At 37.0% G+C, this 23209-nt stretch overlaps 1 protein-coding gene across 1 annotated transcript; it reads left to right on the top strand.

The window, feature by feature from the left end:
* Window positions 1-23050, top strand: LOC140245867 (uncharacterized). The gene is made up of 7 exons (XM_072325354.1): window positions 1-76; window positions 3262-3573; window positions 4439-4747; window positions 5732-6076; window positions 7301-7414; window positions 10505-10675; window positions 22821-23050. The coding sequence occupies exons 1-7, from the start codon at window positions 1-3 to the stop codon at window positions 23048-23050; spliced, it is 1557 nt and encodes a 518-aa protein (XP_072181455.1).
* Window positions 23051-23209: the final 159 nt, after the last annotated feature.

Here is a 23209-nt window from a genome sequence, read left to right as displayed (position 1 = left end):
ATGGATAGAGCCTACGCTTACCGCGTTCTGCTGCTAGTAGTTCTTGTTTCCGTGGACTATTGTCCCGTTTTAGAAGGTAAGAGGTGAATATCAGGTTTGGATTTGCATAACGACGAGACCACTTCTGACATTTGCAAGAATAGTACGCTGGAAAATAATTTTGATTATCGGCTAACAACAGTTGAATTTTATAACAAACAAATATCTACTACGAAGGCATTTGCGTAAATGAAAATTTCATTGATATCAGTTCTGCTACATAGCCAGTTCGCGAACAGTTGCTAATGTTACTGCTTCTTTACCTGTCAATAGTCATGCATTTGGATCATGGAATGTGTGTTCAGATTCATTGAGTGTAAGTATAAAAATGGATTGTTGCATTTTTATAAAATTTCATTTCCGTCGTGACTCACGTAGGCCTAAGCGGTGTAGAGATTGGGAGTGAAGATGAATAATGTGTTTCAATGTTCAACTCTGTTTTACATTGTCGTAGTCATTAATTTGTGTTCCCCTTCCACTCTAGAAAAAGTAGGGACAGTCACTCACAAGTCCGTTGGATTTGATTCAAACCAAATATCACAAGCAGCGTCCATGTCTTCATGCTTGAAAGGGTACCCCGTTTGCTTCTCACAGAAATAAAAACGAGCCTCTATCATACAAGGGTGTCGTGTTTGCTTGCCAAAACCATTGAATGTATGATATTGGTACATGCATTCGAGCTATTATAAGAGCCACATGAACTTTGGTCCCAACGCGTTATGTGAGAAATGTTCATAGAAGATAGCAGTCATAGCAAATATATACTAGTGCCATAGGTGGTGGTAGGCCTACTGGCTAGGCCCTAATACAATGCACGCATAAAAACAAAGACACAAATGGAAAGAAAATGCAGAAAAAAATGATCCTTTCAATTACTAATGAGGAATGATACTTTGCCAAGTTCTTTTTAAGAAGAAAAAAAAAAGATAGCCTTATGAAATTTTTTATGTAAACAAAACAAAAGTGAGTAGCACACTACTTGTAGTATGGGTTGTATGACGCATAGCATTCTCTGGCTATTGGACGTAGACGAGACTCTTCTGAGTGTGATTCATTTCATTTAGGACTTATTAGTATCTTAAAACGTAATGATGGGTATACACATTAGCCCACTTTTATCCCAAATGTAGGCATGTTGCTGTATAGAATTCACGAAATCTCTCTCAATCCCCGCAACCCCCTTCTACGACAAAGAAGTAACACAACCAAATTATAATCTGTTTTATATCGACTACGTACATAAATAATACATAACTCATCTCATAATTTACGCCAATACCCTCATTTCGATTCCCGCACATGTCATGACGGAAACTGAATGAATGCAACTTTTAGCATGTTTGGACCGAAATATTGTCATGAACGGTACAAGGTGTTACAGACGTAAAAGCGACACAATGTGACTCAAGCGACCTTAGTAGACTGTCTATAATTGTATCAAAGGCCACATAGCGAATATGCACGGATGCACTCAGATTGTGAAGAATTAGGCCTATGTCATTGATATGGAGGGGGGAGGGGGGTATCTATCAAGGTATCCATAGAACTTGAATAAAACTTCCTCTCGACCAAGTGAATTGATAATCTTCCTATTGTTAAAAAAAAAAGCTTGATAATCTTGAAATGTCGATCTACCAGATTAACTTGTTCTTTTTAATATGTCTTCCCGTGATGAAACATATTCTGTAATGGAATGTTCATCAAAATATTAGCCAAGCTCGTGTTAAGAAATACATTTTCTCTTTATCACTTGTATACTTGAACCAAAAATACCTAAGAACTCGAAGTGCTATACATCAGCAGAAATGTTTACACCCACTAGAATTACTTTAAAACTCACGACATGGCGTTGTTCTTCCAGAGTTCACTATCAGAGTACACTGTCTTGCGATAATATTGAAAACAAAAATCTGGTAAGTATGCATAGTTGGTATAACTTGCATCCCCTCTTTCGGAAGGAAAACTATAAAATGCGAAAACCCAACGTTTGATAACAATGGATTCTAAAATTGTAATATGATACCGATTGACATGGAATGATACTGCTGGCTTTAATATCAAAGTTTATAGTATTTCATGCTTCTTCAAGTAATCAATCCATTTGGCACTAGGCACATGACTCTGGATCACTCCTACCCCCATACACCATATAACACATCAACAGATAAAGCAGTAAAGCGAGATTATCGAGGTGTATTCATTTATTTATTTAGATATTCATTTGTTTATTCTGTCATCTAACTGCTTTCTAGGGGAGCCCTGTGTACATAATACACGATAAATCACTGGACTACAATAGACGTCACAAAAATCATGTACAAGTAGCACACATACACAAATCAATACACGCTTTAAAAGATACGAGACCATGGAGACTGACATACATACAGAAGTTGGCGTAGACGAAGGGAATTATTCAAAAGAAAAAAGAAAAAGCCCTGTGTAATTACTCTAATGACGCACAATTGATAAAACCTGAGTGTGAACACCACAAAATACCATAAAAGGGGTTAGTGGAAAAAAAAATGAAGACAATCATTAAAAACAATACAAATAGAAGAATGACTTGTCATCTTGTGTCGTTTACACCCACCCATCTGTAGGGTAAAACAGATGTCATGGAGTACTGACACAACAATCAGTTCAATCATTTATTTCAATCAGTACTCGTTTCATTTTGAATGTAGAAATAGGATAATTTTCGAGGACTTGGTTCTATATAGATTCAAGAATTCCAGCCGTTACTTTTGACATTGTTTCACCGAAGGAATTAACGTTTTCAGTGTTTTTAAACTGTTCTGACTGTAATCCATTGTCAAGGAGTCCGATCTAATCAATACACTGTTCATTTATTGGTTTGTTGCTGACTGAAATATCAAAATGTTCTGGGCATGTATAGTCAGAATTAACTGCCATCTCCACTTCTTAAAATCAAAGGTTACAAATGATATTGAACTTAACTGAAACACGCACAATATTGAGAATAAAAGTACCAAGGTAATATTGTTAGGTTAGTGTTAGAAAAGGAAAAAAAAAAACAACGAAGAGACAAAGGAGAAAAAAAAAACTCAAACGAAAAACACATACATTGCCCACAAAAACACATACATTGCCAACTCTGTTCGCCTATTAGGCAGGTTCATCAGCAAATGTTGACTTTACAAGCACTATGCATCAATAAAAAGAACGAACTCATCTTACTAATATTCTCCCATTGTCTAGCCTTAGTTCTAGGGACTGTCCCCACCTTTCGGGGATGGAAATGGGAAGACATCCGACTGCCATGTCACTCAAAGGAGGCGCCTCTTGCCGTGTTTTGGACGAAGGAGAGCATTTCAAATCAGACAGTTGAGACAAGGAAAGCTTCATTCTTCGATGGGTACTTTGCGAGCGAAGAGAAACGATTTAACATCGATGAGAATTTTAGTCTCGTCATCACCAACTTGCAAGTGGCAGATGAGGGTCGCTACTATTGCGAAGTGATGTTGGAAGATTTCGAAATTCTATTCAATTCAACTAATCTGGCGGTTACCAGTAAGTAATTTTTGTTGTTGTTGTCATGACACATTAGGAAGGACCTACTGGGGAAAGAATTTTGTGGATGAAAATTGCGAAACAATTTAATTTCATTACCCTTCTAGGGAAAGTTGCGAATGGACCCTAATGTTCATCCTCATTGACCAACAATGAAATAGCTCTCTGGTACAACTGTATTAGACATAAAATTTACGATATATCATTCAATAATCATTATGGATAACATGATACTTTATGGAAAGCAATTTATGAACTTGCTCTTAACCATACCAGCTATATTGTTCTCCTACTGCTTCGACATCACACATCATCTGCAACAACGGAATATGGTAACGCAAACTTTGAACTTAACCCACTCCACTTGTGTTTTCCAAAAGAAATTAACCGTTTCATAAATCCATTTACATACTTGCCAGGGGATAAAACAGAACCAGGGATTCAAATGTTTTTTTTTTTAAACAAATATTTAATTTTATTATTTGTGTGTGTGTGTGTGTGTGTGTGTGTGTATACCACTTTCTTCAGAGCTGTAAATAGCATTGTACTCACCCCTGCACCATAACCAACTGGTATGAGATTACAGAAAAATACCTAAATTAAGATATTTCATCAGTCTTCATTTGAGCAAACATCGAAAAGATTATTAGAAATATTCAATTGATATAAAAGCAAAAGGAATGCATTGGATAATCATTTGAGCAGGATGAACACAGTGCACATTATCCCAGTCATAAATATAAGTATATGCACGTAACATATTATCTAATTTATCTGTTACTCACAGAACCTTCTTTGTGCCATGGATCATTCTTGTAGCAGACACAAATGACACGTCATATTATAAACGTTTCCTGTCGTTTAGTCCCAGTCATAGACACGGCCCCTTCAATCCATGGATGGACAGGGGAAGACATCCAATTGCCGTGCGACTTCAAGGATGAGCCTCTTGCTGTGTACTGGGTCAAGGAGAGCATGTCAAATCCCGAGCTGTCGACGAGTAAGGCATTCTACGACGGGAATTTCGTGAGCATGGAGGAACGGTTCGACATCGACGAGAACTTCAACCTTTTCATAACAGACCTGGAAGTAGCAGATGAGGGTCTTTATATCTGCCAAGTGGTGCTTCAGACCTTCGAGAATTTCTCTAATTCCTCCCGCGTGACTGTGAGCTGTGAGTTATTGCTCGTATACTACCCACCTCATGGGCTTTCCAAATACAAAGTTACAAAAAGCCAGTTGCGTGATCACTATAACTGCAGATCATTGATTATAATTGGCATCAATAATCAACGACTGCGGACCCGGTTGTTATTTCTGACCAACAAAATGCCACAAACAAAGCATGGAAAATGTTTTCCTTTGTTTTCCTTTTTAAATTTTTTTTTTTTAGTTCTAACTTGTCTTTGTGAGGCAAATGATTCTTCTGCTCCGCTGTTGATATGGGATCATGGACTGGAAATATTAGTCACCTACCTAATCTGATACAAACACATTTTTTTGTCAGTTTATCTTTGTACTTTGCATTCAGACTTATGCTTTAGATATTGGACGACACATGAAAATGGAATTACCTACTACCAAAGAATGAGTGAAAATCGGCATTTACAAAAATGGCAAATAGGAATAAGATATCTGTTATAAGGACCTAACAGCCAAGCTCTGCAAAATAATCTATTCGTCATTCCATCGATTCTGTCAATGAGGAAAATCACAAAACCACCTATCACATGTCAAACGTGAAGGCAGTTGGAAAAGCCATTTTGAAAGGAATCAATACTGCTACTTTGGCATCTGTGGTAGTGTTATGTCACGGATGAGTCCATCTAGGGGCGATAAAATTGACTTGACCAGTGCAACTAGTTTTTCCAAGATAGTTCACTGTTGCATAAACCATTAGGACAACCTTGCGGTGAAAAGATCACGAAGTCGCGCCAGAGTGATTCGACTTCAACAAAATGTTATCATTGTTATCGTATCAACAGGCCAGTTAAAGCAAATTATTTTTTTTTTTCATGCCTTAGAAATTTTTGACAAAATGAAAATAGTCACAAATACGCATATTTGTTTGTGTGTTTTTGTGTTATGGTGGGGGGGGGGGGGCGGCAACAAAGTTTGGAATTGAATGTTTTTCAAATACAATTTCTTCTTTCCACAGCAATGGCATCTCAACATGCAATCGAGGAATGCGTCGACAAAGGGCAGCCGAATCCAAGCCGTTGTACATACCAAACTCCCTTGAATACTTCTTCGATTGACTTTACGTGTGTCGTGAGTGGATTCAAGCCTAACGTTACCATGCTCTGGACAGAGGAGTCGGGAAAGACACTGAATTCCGTGGTTTCACAACAGACACTACTCCCTGATGACACATACGAGAGGTTGGAGATAATCACTGTTTCAGCCAAACAAGAGACTGAACAAACTTTCATGTGCACGGCTACCGGGGAATCTGTAAATGGAACGTCTAGCGCTGAAATCACTGTTCTGCCTCCACCTTCAGGTTCCTGAAACGTTGATTACCTTGTGTTTCCGACTAATATCAGTGCATATAGCAACTACTTATCTAATTGCCCCCTCATTGATTCAGATAAACAAGTTAAATCTTAAGTTTATGAGATTATAGTCATCATGGTCATGATAAATAACATGGGCACACAACACCGTGTATGTTTGTCCATGATTTCTTTTTGTGGCTTTGCTCAAAATACTGAATAATTGGTGTTTCTTTGGTTCGATGAAGGGCAATGGTTATTTTCTGGCAGTTAGAAGAACATGAGTGGTAGAAAATGATGAATTTAAATAGCATGTTTTGTAACAACATCGGACTAACATTTTTATCGTCAGTGGTAACCTGTATGACAATCTATTGGTGCATGGTATGATTACATTTTGATTTTTTGAATTATTGCTATAAAACATTTTAATACACACAACGTTACAAAATAACAGCAATGTAAACAAGGAAATATTACGAACTGAAATACACGAGCATTTTAACTTATTATACTAATACTGACTCAAAGTTATCGGACGTGGGGGGGGGGGGTTGACTGCTTGAAAGCATCAGGGTTTGTAGTTTGCAGTCCTCTTAAAGAAATGACTAATTTCTAAACTATATCTATGCTAAAACTAGGTAAATTTCTGAGAAAAACAACTCAGACCATGGAAAACAAAACAGAAACTTTGATTTTTGTCAGTTACTAGGAGTTTCATCCCAATTAGGTATTTTGGCATGAATTATTCTTATATTATGTGAGGGGAAGGAAACTGTGACTTTGCGCGTTTACTGCAGCAAACATTTGATTATAATTTATGAATATAAGAACGACCCAAGTCCAATTTTTGGCCAAATTCAGTTTGACATGTGAAATTGTAGCTTATGCATGGACTCATCTTGTGTATAAATGATAAATCCTAATTACCCCCGGAAGTGCCTGAAATAAATGAGTTAAATGTTATATGAATGTAAGAATGAAGGACTTGGGTCTTTCTTACATTCATATTATAGCGCCCTCTCTCGTCATAAATAAAGAAAGATTGCCTTACGACTGTTTGGTTACCCCCCCCCCCCCGCAACATTAGTACAAATTAATTTGATTCTAGTCTATCAAATTTAAGTTTGCTTTGTTACTCGTTACACAGAATGCACAAAGGGTATCTGTATATCCAATGATTCATGTAAATGAAGTAATGGACTAATTATATGGTTCAATGGTATCTGCAGGTACCAAACTTCCAGGAAAACGTGAAAACTTGGGTCTCATCATCGGACTGGCCATTGGTGTACCATGCGCTGTTTTCATCCTATTGTTGCTTGCTCGACGATTTCTGTGGAAAGGTGTGAAGGTTTTATTTTTGTAACTAAAGCTATTACACCTAAATCAAATTGATGACAGCCGACCACTCAACACCATTGGAACCGAGCAATGTTAAGGTGCTGATACCGCTCTGTTGATAACCACTAACTTTCAATCAAGGTGTCCCTAACCATTCATGTTAATTTCGACCCCCTTGCAGCAGCGGTTGAGGTAACAGGAAAAGGTACTTCACTCTCGTTTTCTTGTCCTTCTGAGTGGACTTACAACAGTTGATCGGGTACCAGCTAATCTTTCACAGCATTCATTTGCATGCATATTCACTCCACATGCATTTCACAGAAAAAGAAAAACTGACAATAGCAAACGTGGCCGCTCAAGCCAACCCCTCCCGCACCGGTCACTCTGTTCTGGATCACTTTGTTTTACTTTGGTTTTCTTTTTCATATTTGAATAATTTACAAACCAATTTTCATCTTGTTAACTTTTATTTCCCCTCAGTCATGTCGAAGTGAAACTATACATCATGTCATTTATTTTTTCAAACATCTTGTTTGAATACAAAGTTCTGAAACAAGAACGAAGTTAATTAAACAAGGTTTCTGTTATTATTAATTTTAGTATTACAAATAACAATAAAGTTTTGTTTTAAGGGGTAAGTGTTAAAAAACGCGTCAAAATTGCTGTATTTATTTGAAACACACCAAATCATATCAATGTATCAATACACAGACGTATTTTTAGCTGGAAAAAAAAATACAGATATGGAGCTACTGGCTCTATATTTTGTAACTGTTCCGAAGTCTGCGGTCCTCGTCTTAAACAGAGTCGGGAAGGGGGGGGGGGGTTCCTATAAAACATATTACTCTTGGTTTTTCTGTGATATCAACAAAAGTAATAATAAAAGGTTGTGACAAGTAATTGCATTGCTGACTAGAAATGAGATCAGGGTTGTAGTGTATTGATTGAGCGTTAGGCATGGCTCTCAGCTATTGCGGACAAATTCATAGTGTTACATCAGCACATAAGCCTTCATAATATACTTCTCAATAGTGAGGCTCGAAGTGGAACTTGCCTTTCATTTAATTCGGAAGGTTCCTGTCCTTGAGCAAATGATGAGAAGGTGAAGAATCATTAATTTTCAAGAGTTTACTTTTTTTAACAGCAATCACTGCCACATCATCCCAACCGTAGGTCTACATTATTATCAAACGCAAAACGCAAACGCAAGTGAACACATTCAAGCCGACAGAGCTTCTCCGGTTCCGTGATTGTCTCCTTACAAGAGGTTTATCTTCGGAGAAACAGTAAACAACACACAACTTTTGAGAGTGTATGGAACATTTAATTTTGTAAGATTACATAAAACTTAAAGACATATCCTGTACGGTCCTTACATGAATAATGGCATTTATTAATTTTGTACGTAATGTAATTTCTTTCTTCATTTTTTTTTCTTTGGTCCTTCTGGTATTAATACGGGGCGCGCAAGTAGGTATTAATATTCATCAGCAGCAACAAAATTTGTTTCAATTTTGGGGTCTACACGTAAATGTGCTTAATTGTGCTCTGTAGTCAAAAGCCACTTTTCTCTCGACATCCATCCTGTATTTCTGTAAATTTTCAAAAAGTTAAACGGGATGTAAAAAGGGAATCAAGTTCAGATATAACTTAGTCTGATAAGAAAGAGTAAGACATTACGGTCTAACAGAACGGTATAATTTAAATTGGATGAAAAATAAAGAAGTTAGGACATTTTGAAGTTTCTCCGGGGGGGGGGGGCAGTTCTACATTAATATTCAAATGGCAAGGCGAGCCTGTCACCCCTCACAACTAACTGTATCGTTTGTACATGCATAACATTTTGAAATTTCCTGTTTTTCTTTCGAATATATAACTGATGACTATTCTGAAGTTATTTCACCAGGAATAACATAATGTTTCAGAATCAATATCAATGGAAAATTGTGAGATTTTGACATGGTTAGCTCACTCATTTCCATTTTCGTATCCACTGTACCAGAACAGTTTTGAGGAAATTAGCAAATATCCGATTTTCACTAAATTTCAGTCAAAACTTTTACCGTTGAACTCGTAACATTTTACTCTTTTTTTATCACACTAGCTAATATTTGGACTAGATTTTCCCTCTATCTATTTATGTGCAATGATGTAAACTTTCTGTGTGCCACACTATTCTCAGACACCAGCGTAGTCATGCTTTCTTACAGAAAGCATTATGGTATTTCAAATGTATGTAACTTTCACAGATTTTTATTTTTTTTTACTACAGACATGAATATGAAGTGATCGAGGTTGTTTATTAAAGATAGAAGCTGTCAAGCTCAGATTAGATATATATTATCAAACAAATTAATCTTTGATTATTTTTCTTTTACATGACCAGTATCTACATTATTGTAGTGTCATGGCTTTTTAAGAAAAAACAGTGACAGAAACTTCAAATTTATTAGCAGATCCACTAGGGCATAACGTTTGATGGTCAAACGCCACGTCATGTAAGCTAGATACACGTGAGAGGATTGGAATAGCGAGACATTCTTTCAATGCACTGTGATATTTAGCGATTTATCGATCGGATTGGGCGAGTCTGTGCGTATGAGAATATGCGAACTTGACTTGCCGTCGACTGAGTCTGGGTTGCGAACCTGGTACATAAAGAAGTCTCGTCTTACTTTTGACATCAGCAGAGAAGGCCGTTGGCTGTCATAACGCAGTCCTGTTATTTCATGCTCTCATGGTCGATATTGCCACTACGATTGCATTCAAGTAATTGAAGGAGAAAAGTACGTACGTTAGTCGTTAATCTAATCGTTTTTGAAAATTGAAAATATTTGCAAAAAAAAGCCGACCAGGAATGTAACAATGACTTTGTTGCTCATTTGTTTGTTTGTTTTTGTTTTTGTTTTGTTTAGCACTTGCATTCGTAATCAAATGATTTTGACTTTTCACCGATTCATAGATTGCTGAATACATCCAGATCAATAAATAACGAGAAGCTATCAAGGTATGTAAGCAATACTTTGTCATACACATATTAGACATTATTTGGATTTCACCAATCAATCTAAAACCTCGGCTTGTACTCTCAGGTTATCAACGAAACAAACTTCGACGAAAAATATGGAGTTACGCTCCTGGAATGGCGAGATACAAGGTACGTCTTCGCGGTAAAATACCATCAAAGGTGAACGTCGTCTTCTTCGGTGAAATTGCTGCTGGCAAATCGTGTCTCATCAACTCGCTCAACTATGCCCTCAACGGTAAGGGCAGGTCATTTTTTCATTGTCTTTTTCTCTTTTTTTTTTTTCTGCATTTCCAAATTAAAAGCCCTACTCTCATTTCATGGACATGACACACATCATGTTCGATGGTACGCATCCTTGCTTCATCAGCCCTTCACATTTCGCCTACTCGATCAATTGGAGATTTGTGTGCTTTCAGCATCTTCATAATTTATTTGCTAATGCGTGGGCGGTATATAAATAAAGAGCACCTCGTTTCAAAAATATTGCATGTAACAGAAAAAGAGTCTGAGCAATCTAACGTGTGATGTTGTAACTCTTGAAGCCGAACATCAGTCTGATATCATTTCAAAACAATATGTGTGGTTCCTTTGTTTGAAAGCAAGAATCATAATACTCCTCGATAATTGTTGCTGGAATTCCGGTTAACACTCGTTTAGATGAAATTAATTTTCTTCTTCTGCATACATGGCTTAATCAGCCAATAGGCCTACCCCTACTGCTTGGTAATGTCAGAGAGTGATGAAGACGAAATGTTATGACTTGATTTATCACTTTAATAAATCTCGTTACACAACGAGAAAGTACCGTTACTCATTATGTTTGTTTAAAGGATACCACTTTCACTTCCGCTTTTTCGGAAACTTAGCCCATTGCTGCAATATATTTGAAGATGGCCGAAGCAGCTGCTGTAATGCATGATCTCCCAGGGAATGCGTCACTGTGTGTATGCGTGTGTGTGTGTGGGGGGGGGGATGGTGCTGAACAGATTAGTTTCCCACAGTGTGAAACAAAAATCAATGTGAAACACAGCGTAGACACATTTTGAAGACCCTGTGAACACAGTGTGAAATAGCTCGTCACATTTTGTAATTCCAATTGTTTTAAATTTGTGGGCACATTGTGATGCATAATTTACAGTGTGAACCAGAACACTCTATGTGAACACTCTGTGAAAAAAACAACAACACACACACACATCACAACGATAAATCATCTTCACATTACTAAAGAGGAAATCAATGCAAAATAAGTTAGTTTGATAGAAACGAGTAAAATTTTACAAAGTCAACGGTAAAAATTTGACAGAAATTGGATTAGAAATAAGGAACTTATGACATTTGGAAGTTTTGTTAATTTCTGCAAAACTGTTCTTGTACAGTGTTTGTGAATAATATTATGCAAATGAGTGATCTGACCATGTCATAACCTTGTAATTTTCCATTGCTTGTGTACAAATAATTCATATCTGTCATTAAAGTCAAAAACATTATGTTATTCCTGGTTGAATAACTTCATAATAGTGATCAGTTAGAGGTTATTATCAGGATTTGTGCCTTGGACATAATTGGGTTTGAATGAAAAAAGTGGAAATTTCAAACTTTATGAACAAACTACATGGCAAATTGTGAGGGGATGGCATGCTCACTTTGTCATTTGCATAATTATTCATATTGACCGTTCAAGAGATGCTTCCTGAAAAAAAAAATGCGAAACTTCAAAATATCATAACTTCCTTATTTTTTATCTGATTTAAGTCATATTTTTACCTTTTAACTCGTAAGGTTTTACTCTTTCTATTCAGACTAGCTTATATTTGGACGGCATTTCTCCTTTAAAGGACAAGTACACCTTCATAGACATGTGGGTTGAGTGAATGCAGCAATATTAGTAGAACACAACGATGAGAGTTTGAGGAAAATCGGACAATGCGTTCGAAAGTTATGAATTTTTGAAGTTTCTGCTAAGTCACGGCTGGATGAGAAGACTACTATAGCTTGTGATGTCATATGAGTACAACCATATAAAGAAAGTATGAAGAAAATTCAAGATATTCTCACTTTTCTCACATAATAAAAGAACACTTGACTTCTGTCTTTCAGAAGTCAGGGGGAATAATTATTACCCCTAACATAAGTCAGTAACAAGTCGAAGAAATGTGCACTTTGTTCAAAAAGTCGAGTTTTGTGAAATTCTCTTTTTATTTTCCTTATATCGCTGTACGCATGTGACATCATACACTGTAGTAGTCTTCTCCTCCAGCAGTGATTGCACAGATACTTTAAAAATTCATAACTTTTGAACGGATTGTCAGATTTTCCCCAAACTTTCACTAATGTGTTCTACTAATATTGTTGCCCTCACTCAATCCACATGTATATGAAGGTGAACTTGTCCTTTAAAAAATTCGAGTACTTTCACATACTTGACAATAGTAACACTGTGAGCACACTTTGAGAGACTGTACGTGTTCCTTCTACTCTGCATGATTATCTACCCCGTACCATAATTATGGCATTTTTGTATGGGGAAGAATTTGCTAGATATCCTTTTTCGCTTTGAAAAACCTGCCATAGGAAATACGAATGATGTCGGATATTTGCCTCATACCAAAAAAGTATATTAAAAAAAAAATATATTGAAAACAACAGATGTGTTTTATAGTTTATATTTATGTAATAAAGTTCCCACCGAACAGTTACCACATGTTCTCTCTCTTTATGGTCAGAAAAAGAAAAATGATAATTTGATTCATTGGTATCCTGCTTGCCAAAGTGACGCATTTAACCTTCCACGTACTCAGACATAACACACACACAAAAAAAAAAATACAGGGCCCAGATATAGGAATGATCTCTCCCCAAAATAACAAACTACTCGTCTTTATTATTTCTTTAAACGCAAAAGAAAGCGAGGTTTTTTTTTTTTTATTGAATGGATTGTTTGTACACACTGAACAGATTCGCAACGTCTTATGTAATATATTGTTGGGCATTAATGTCCTGTTAACTACTCTTGGTCAAAATGCTGCAGATCCCAGTCTCGGCCTTGGCGTCACGCTGTCTGAATTAATCATTCTTTCTCTCATTCCTCCTCCTTCTCTTCTCTTCTCCCCTTCCCTACATCTCTCTCTCTCTCTCTGTCTCTCCCTCTCTTTCTACCCAGAGCTTGGCGGCGGGAACCTCAAGGCTCAATAATTGTACATGTCACTTTTTTTTTTGGTTCTCATGCTTGTTATAGTTCTAATGCAACAACAGTCTTGTGCGTACCAAATTGACTAATATACAAATCATGTCTTATTCGCAAAACAAATAAAAATTCTGTCACATTATTATGGTTCACGTTTTATCTCTTTTTCTTTATCATATAGGCATTCCCCATTTCCTTTATCTGATATTATTAGATTATCTGATCTAAAATTGTTACCTCTCTCTCCGTTTCTCATACACAAATCTAATTATTCGAGCTTACAGCCAAACAAGACAATTACTTCTAGCGGCCCCTCTTTCTGGAATGATTTAGATTATGTTCGGTTGCAATCAAGCTCTCTAAGTTTTCTTAAGTAGAAATTTCTAACATCCTATGTACAAGTACGTCTTATTATTTTGGCGTGATCACTTAAAATACATCTGCATACTCACAATGATTCGTCGCCCGGGTGACTTCATTTGTTTGATCATTTTGTTACTTTACTTAGCATTGATACCTTTGTTTGATCATGGACATCATACAATGCCTTGTACTTTCCGTAAACTTTATTATGTTCTTGACAGGTTGTATTTTTGCATGTTTCGTCTTTTTTGACGTTGACGTATTGTACTAAAATCCTATATCATATCTTTGGAACCTACATCCAACAAGCTTTGCTTTTTAGTAGGTTCCTCACATTACCCTTCACGTATATGTCCGTAAACATTTGTGCAATTTTGTGTCTAATTTACTGTTGTGTTAAACACATAATGTATTTTTTTTCCTGAAATCAAATAGAATTAAAAAAAAAACTTGTATAAAATGTGGAATATGTGGAACATGAAAAAAAAAAATGCAAGCTTGCTTTGAAAAAAAAATGTAGATCCCGTCGTACTTCACATTGTACATCCCGATTCGATTTCGACCAGTAGTTATCATAACTTATACTGTGTGTTAGCTATGTATATCATCTTTATTGTTTTTTATTGACAAGTTACAGGAATCTGCGCTATCATTCTTGATGTAGTATTTATATATGAGAAGTATTAATAAGTTAATAAATTGAGTTGGTAGGGGGAAGGGAGGATGGCCAGGGGGCGGGAGGGGAGGGTGTGCATAGCCTTTCTGCTAGACATTATTAATAACATGATTGTGATAGGCTGCAGGAATAGAGGATGGGGATAGGAAGACAAGGGAAACGACAGGGAGAGAGAGAGGCAGATAGAAAGGAAGATTGTTATTTCACTCACCGAACTTAACAAAGTCTCTTGTCCTTTTATTTAACGGACAGGAAAATATTCCATCATAACAGACGGAGGGTACACAGAACGCTACGGAGGGAAGACCCATCACATACTAACTGACGCAATCGATTTGGTCGACACTTGTGGCATAACGGACTTCTCTTCCGAGACTTTGGAAGGCCTTAAGGATGAGTTTAGTGAGTAAACTTACAACAGGAAATTGGATATCATTCATCATAAAGGCACTCACTTGCAGTATAGAAAACGCATGTCCTTAAACTACAGTGTACATAGTTATAATCGCAACCTTTCAAGCAGTCATTGTCTTTAAATTAGTTTCTTTTCTGTCTTTTTTTTTTGGCAATCACAGCCTTTCGAAAAGGTAAATTATTGGTCACTCAAATCCATTGTTATTTTCTCTTTTAACTTCTTTCTATATAGATGTGTTTGATATGTTTTATGTGTTGTATCCATTGCATCCTGTGTAAGGTATTGTTCTGTGCGGTCGTTTCAATTATTTCCATGTATAGATTGTTCCATTATATATACCTTCTGAATTCCTCTCATAATATTCCCTTGCCTGCCACAGTCAGACTAGTCTGTACGACTCTCCATCTTCCTCTTCTTCTTCTTTTTTTATCTACATTATATAGGCGGTGCTTCCCATGAGCAACTCGCAATATCTAACAGTTCATATTTTACATTTGAGATCGCCCATTTCAACACCCACAAATAAAAAAAAAAATACAAATTGAGATTTCGTGTAATGTACCCAAATAGTCAGGTGGATTGACCGACACACATTTCTAAAGTTTGTCTTACCTTTAAGAGTTATCTCTTTTCTACCTGAGGTCAAAATGTGGTGACTTGCAACAGTACTAAATCGAGATTTTATCAGTTTTATTGGATCATATTTTGTTCGGATAAGTACTGTTTTCACTGTGATTTTCATTGATACTTGTGCACATCACGCCTGAGTATAACCTTATAATCCTCTTTTCTTCTTTTTCTATGAAACTGTACCACCTATAGTCTCTCTTATTCCAACCACATTTTTAACAAGTTATCTTTCAAAGTCCATGCTTACTCCTCTAAACTTTGATTATAGGAAAGTGACAGTTCAATTTGCCTACTGGATAAGGGTTTTGAGCACGCCGGTCACATTGATTTCAGCTAAGGCTACAGTTAACAACCCCAAAAATCAGACTGCTCGGCGACCGGTCGGCGAGTTTTTAGCCAAAACTGGTCGGACAACGACCGGTCAGACCGACCAGGCGCCACTGATTTTTAGGGCATCGGTCGGTCGCCGCTGAAATTTTAACGCGGAGTTAAAATTTCAGCGGCGACCGACCAGTTTTTTATTCGCTGCCCAAAATACGCTCGGTGTCCGAACGGGAACCGCCCAGGCACTGACCTAATCGAGCGGTCGCTGCCGAGTGATTTAGGGAACAACAATAACAGAGACAAAAATGACAACGGCACAGAAGAAAACCAAGAGAATAGATCGAGCGGTCGCCTTCGAGCGATTTAGGGACTAAACATGTTAAAAGAAATATAACAGAAGCACTGAAGGTAACCAGAGACAGACTTGATGGAGAAGATAATCTAGCGCAATGTGGAAGAAGCAGGGGGGGGGGGGGGGAGAGGCAAGGAAACCCCATCAACATATCAGCATCTCAATATCTCGGCAACCAACATGAGGGACATGAAAGTCAGAGGCAACCACTTTAGGACAAAAGACGCGGATGAAAGCTAAAAGTTAGTGTCGATATGTTGACGTAGTAAAATATGGTTTGGTTACCTTATCAGTCATTAAAGGCCTATTGAGTGAAGAAGAAATGAATGAGAAGAGATGGGGAAAATTAATATATGAAATTGAATAGGAATATTGAAAAATACCGTAAAATATATAAAGCAAACGAAATAATTGAGTATATGAATATAAGAACGACCCAAGTCCATGGAAGACCATTTCGAGTAAACTAAAAAAACTTCATATCTTTTTTGTTTGTCCAATGATATTCTATTTAACTGTGATGGGAAGGCAACATTGTATATACAAATTAGAACATATACTATTATGAAAATTAACATTAACATTAATTGTGGAGACGCCATTTTGTGTGATGGACTTGGGTCGTTCTTTGATTCATATGGACTTGGGTCGTTCTTTGATTCATATACATGATATTCTACTATAGAGATGAGAGAAGGACGAGAGAGGGCGCTATAATATGAATGTAAGAATGACCCAAGTCCTTCATTCTTACATTCATATAAGATTTAACTCATTTATTTCAGGCACTTCCGGGGGTAATTAGGACTTATCATTTACACACAAGATGAGTCCATGCCTAAGCTACAATTTCCCTTGTCAAACTGAATTTGGCCAAAAATTGGACTTGGGTCGTTCTTATATTCATATACTCAATTTGGAAAATTCTAATCTATTCTAATCTTTGTTCCATTTCGGATGTTCCTCCCTTTTGTTTTATTTCCTAATTTCTAGTTATCTGTGGTATCACATAGCTGAGGTTTGTTAGTTGATAATTCAACTTTTAGATCTTTTGCCTCGAGTTTTATCTTAATTAATTAATCAACACATCACAAATCACATTTACATTAATAAACACAGGTAGCTCGTGAGAAATTTTTGGCAGAGACCGGCGGGTGACCGCCGGTACGCCTACGAGTCACCGGTAAATGACCTATTGATCACCCGTCGGTCGCCGAGCGATTTCGTAAAAATCAGCCGGTGGCCGGTGGGAGATCGTCCAGTTGCCGATGGGGCATCGCTCGGTTACTGCTCGGACTCTGCGCGTCGCAGATCCCCATATTTCGCCAAAATTTTACTGAAAATCGATGGGTGACCGACGGGAAATTGACAGGGCACTGTTCGGTCATCGCTAATGTTTTACAGCCTGCTCTACATGTCCAAAAACTGCTGAGCGGTGCCAAAATTTCAGCAGCGACCGAGCAGGCTACAAATCGGTCGGTCACCGCTCTGAGTTGTGACCGTAGCCTAAGCAAGGGGAAAATATATATAGATATATATTATATTTATTACAAAACGAATATTCGCCTTCGATAAAACTTATTAGGAATTATCGGCAATGAGTTAAAGTACACTGTACATGTTCTGCTTTTGAAAAGAAAGTGAACAAAATTACCCTGTACTTAAACAGTGTTTAAAGAGCGAAGGAAATGGTATCCAAATAATGCACAGGGGAGAGGGTGTCAGAGCAGATGCAGTTCACTCGAGGGTATTTACATTTTGCAAACAACTTTAGTGTGCATACTATATCTGAGCATACATGTATAAAAACACACTATAGTAATTGCACTATTCACACATTATAAATTATACGCTTTGTGAATACACGTCATTGTTCTTATACAATCATTTGATTGGGATCCATATTACATAACCACTGTATGATAGATATAGGCCCTATGTGGTAATCGATGTCATTCTCCGTACAAAACATAAGCTACCTAAAGAGTGTTTTGTACTCTTCTACACGGTGATCCAAACATCGGGATGACTATATCATTTCAATATTGTTGAGATTTATATATGAAGAGTTTGTTCGCAAAAAACCGATAAGTAAATATTTACCAAATGGAGATATTTGCGATTAAAGGTCAAGAAAAATAAAGAGAATAATAAGAAAATTGTTGCTTCTTTTGACCATAACTTTAAAAAAATACCTTTGTATGTAGTGACCAATATATCATTTAAAAGGTATTATTTCGTACTTTATGACAGAGACCGTACTTCAAAATCTTCAAAAATGGATTTATCGGTTTTTGCGAACAAACTCTTCCTTATTCTGATTATTTGTCTATTCGAATAAACGTTCTCAGTTGAATGAATGAAGCAAAACCAGGTACATGCACATGGGCGTTTCACCATCAACTTTAACGACGACGCATATATACGTCATACATTGTATGGAAGAGGCCCAATGTAATGTACAAAGAGCCGGAATCTTGTGAAGGACGGCAATTTGTTTCATATGATTCCCAATCATGATTATATCAAGCGTCTCAGAGATATGTGTAAACCTACCAAAGAGGCTGGGTAACGTTTTAAGTCATATATCAATTGCACAGTCTTTAGTAGCATTCATTAAATTCCTTGATTTCCTCTTTAAGTGAGGTGGTAAATATGTAGACCAAACGGTGGACAATCTTTGACTGCCGAAATAAGTCTACTACAAAAAGAAAAGTCAATATATTAACATTCAGATCCAGTTCCACCAAATTACCTTGAGGACGACGTAATGTATCAATCTAGCCGTCAATTCTGAATACTGAAACACTCGTTGTATTTATTATGATAATAGATACATTAACAACTATCATACTGCTTTTATTTTTTTTTTTCAGATGGTGTATTCCGTGTTCCAAGTGGGGCACGTGTCAAGAGAAAGGATGAAGAATATCATTGCCCTGTGTTTGTTTACCATCACAGGTGAGAGATTAATTACATAATGGTCCACTGATATCAATGAATTTTTAATTTGTCGGCAAACAGTTGGGTTAATGATAAGCTTTAAGATCGGAAATACCACCACGTGTGCGTAAACTGTTGTATTGGTACTCTCTAAAAATCGAGTGAAAATATTCACTCTTGAAGAAGTGATTACAAAAAAGAGTGAAATTAGAGTGAAATTGGAGTGAATTTTGAGTGAAAATGTTCATTTTCAATCATTTTGGAGTGACCTCAGGGATCACTCGAAGATTTTGGAGTGATCCCTGAGGTCACTCCAAAAACGATACGACTGCGATACCTGAAATGCATGTGTATCTTCGAAAATGTAAAATAGATATCAGTACATGTAGGTATCGAATATATATCAGTAATCGGATATTGATGCTTTCAGACCAGACGCGGGAGAAGACGCAATGAGATTCATCAGCCGATTCTACGACACGATGGATAAAATCGGTAAGTACGGTCTACTACATCTCAACCAAAAACCATGAATTGAAGAATCAACGCAAAACTTTTTTTTTTTCTGTTTTATCCTAAATGCCTTACTCAAAATTACATATGCAAAACATTAGCGGAATCTAAGGCATCAAGTATTGAGATATTAGCATTGCCTAAATGTATTGCTTGCCATTTGTATAAGATGAAACAAAAACCCATGCTTTAATGCTCAATAGTTTTAACGTATGAGTAAGAGATAAAAACAAACAATTTAAAATTGTTAGTCAGTTTATATACACGATGGGAACAAAAATTACGATAAATTTTTGTTTCTTGAATATAACGAAAGGGTCTACATTTTTTCCACTGACAAATATAGTAATATCTTCATATATTTTAGGCTTTTTTGCAAAGTTATTATGTGGTAGGATGTTTAGTGATACAACTGACCTACACATAGTATTGACCTGATCCCTCTACATTGTCCACTGACCTAATCAGTAAACAATTGAAGTTGGCTTTAGGCTTTTGGCTTTCTGTTTAACATCACATCGCAAATCTGAAAAAAAAATATCTTGAAAAAAAATCATCACATTTTGATCAAGCAATGGACGAAAATGAAAAAGAACTCATTGACATAACAAACTATTCCAAGAAACGAACAAGGAAAGAAAAGGAGTGGAGAAGAGCAAAGGGTCGAGAAAAGGCGGAGAAACCGAACAAAAAAGTGTCCTATGCACTGTGTTTACTGTTAGTTACTGAGTTTAAGCCATTTGTCCCTCAAATTATGTAAGTACAAGCACTTTGTTAGTATGGACTATGCCTTATATGGCTTAACAGGTTATAAATGTGTGACAACTAATATGAAATCAAAGTTACTGTGTTGAATGATAATTACATGACATGAAATTCATGGGTCCCCGTCATACTCGGTGAAACTTCTGTATTGTATGTATGAATACACTGTCTGTACCTTGACACCCTACCTGCAGTGTTTCACCTATACTGTGCTATTCTATATGTGTTTAATGTAAAGTATAAGAGCAGAAAAGTAATGGCATGAAGCTTTGAACGCTGTATAGATTCATGTAATTTATATTATTTTCTTTACACGTTTAATTCCAAACGTGTATAGTTAGTTGTTCCTATTTACTTATGGACCGTCTTGATTTCATCAACCTGGTAAGAAAATTCCAGAATGAAATTCACATATCCAGAATTTAATAACATCGTTGATACAAAACTGTACATTCAGATGTTGCTTTAACCATTTCCCCTTCGAAGTTCCAGTGAAGAAAATGAAGACAAAGAGAGAGATAACGAAAAAAGAGAATTGTACAGACACGTGAATGGAGAATTCACAGAAAAGAAAGATAGCAAAAACAAAGTGAATAAAACATAACAAAGAAATCATGAAAGACAGCCCTGAGAAAAAAAAAATGGAAGAGAGAAATCACATGAGTGAGAATGAAAAAAAAAATAAGAAAAGAGAAATTAAAAGGGTTGTGTAGATGGAAAACGACAAATAAAGCCTGTGGGAAAGAAAAGGGCCTAGGTAAAAACATATCGTGAGCGCAATATGTTCAACTGTCCCTGCTACCTGGTTGGATAATCCGGTATAGGGGCACTGTCCCTTTGTGACCTCTCCCCGGTATTACTTTTTGTGCATGATCGACCCCCCCCCCCCCCCCACCACCACCACCACCACACCCACCATGCTCGATGGATCCGGAACAGTACAGCGGGCCAAATTTGTTTGAATGCCAATGACCAATGACAATCATTAATCCAAAATATTGGTAGGCAAGCTGGCATTCTGACTTGACTTCGTATCCCATCCCAATCAACTCCATAGCTAAAAAAATAATAATGATAAATCGACGAAATATTTCAAAGTGAATCTTTGTGACGTTTTGGTTTCAAAAGGTATCACACCAATTCTCCCTCGGTTACGAAGGGTACTTCATGCACAAAAATATTAAAATGATTAATTCAAAAGTTAATGTTTGGACCTTAAATTTCTTGTCGCGCTCAACGGGGATGCGGGGAGACTAAGAGATTGCCTGCGACGTCTGTCCGTCCTTCCGTCGTCAGTCCGTAACGCTAGAAAAACTTGATAACTCTCTACTGAGAACTTCAATTTCAATCAAATTTGGAGGGAAGAGGAACACGAACGTCACCTCAAGGTCAGAGGTCACAGGCAGGGGTCAATGAACTTTAAGACCCAATGTTAAATTTTTTACGGAGGGTTTCGATTATGGCTCGTAACTTTTTATGTATATGTCCGTTTGTGAGTAAACTTGAATGGTAGATGTCCCTTGGGGAGTTGAAGATCACCACAGGGTCAAAGGTCACCGACAGGGGTGAACGGACTTTTAGGGCCTAATGTTAAATTTTTACGGTACTGAGTGGGGAAAGGGTACATTTAAAAAGGATGAGGGATCGTTTTGATTTATTAGAATGGAAGTGACGGATTTGATGCACGCTTTTTGATGAAATATTCGGCATTGGCCTAACACTCCAAAGTGTAATAAGTATAACAATAGCTGACGAAATGGGGAGGGTATTTGAAGATTGTCGGTGATTGTTAAGCTCTGCTTAGCTCCCTGAAGGCGGGCGTAGGAACGTACGTCAGACAGTATACCGAAATTGATCGAATCACATTTCTGCTTCTTCCATTTTTTTTTTTAATTCGGGGAGAGGGGGGGGGGATGATTGGACAGGCCATCCCCCCTCCTCCATTTCTGAGCCCCATCCCCTCATCCCCTCGGGATTTATGCCCATAAATATCTGTCTTGTAAGTCCATCATGCCACTTGACGAAAGAAACGACATGTGGTTAGAAATTCATTCAATTAATATTTATGGTGAATCAATCTTGAGATGATATCTTATCTTTTTATGGTGAATATGTTTTAAAACACTCAGCTATCTTTAGTCTTCAGCCATGTCATTTAAGACACTAGAAGCTACCATTTGTGTTTTGTTTATTTGCTTATGGCTTTTTCTAGGTTCAGTTTGGATGATTGCGATAACCCACGAGAGTGATTATGAAGACGCAGAGGCTGTTCGTCAGAAGATCATCAGTGTCACAGACTGGTGGGAAAAGGCTATCTGGGTTTTTGACAACTATACCCCAACAAATAGCGAGGAAGACATTGAGAAAGATTCAGCGTTTCTACAATTCCTATGGTTTGCCCTGAAAGGTTGCGACTATAAGCTCAGTCGTGAACGTAACTGACCTATAATACTTCAAACTTTATATTTCTAAATAGTCAAAACGCAAAACTTCGTCTGTGTATATATGCCATATTTATATTTAAGTGTCTGATGTAGTTCAAAATGATTTCATTTTATCCACGAAGCAATGATATTTCAGATAATGATAAAAACAAAAATT

The sequence above is a fragment of the Diadema setosum genome, unplaced genomic scaffold (genome assembly GCF_964275005.1).
Source record: "Diadema setosum unplaced genomic scaffold, eeDiaSeto1 scaffold_48, whole genome shotgun sequence".
Lineage (NCBI taxonomy): Eukaryota > Metazoa > Echinodermata > Echinoidea > Diadematoida > Diadematidae > Diadema > Diadema setosum.
This window is presented reverse-complemented; position numbering and strand designations above follow the sequence as displayed.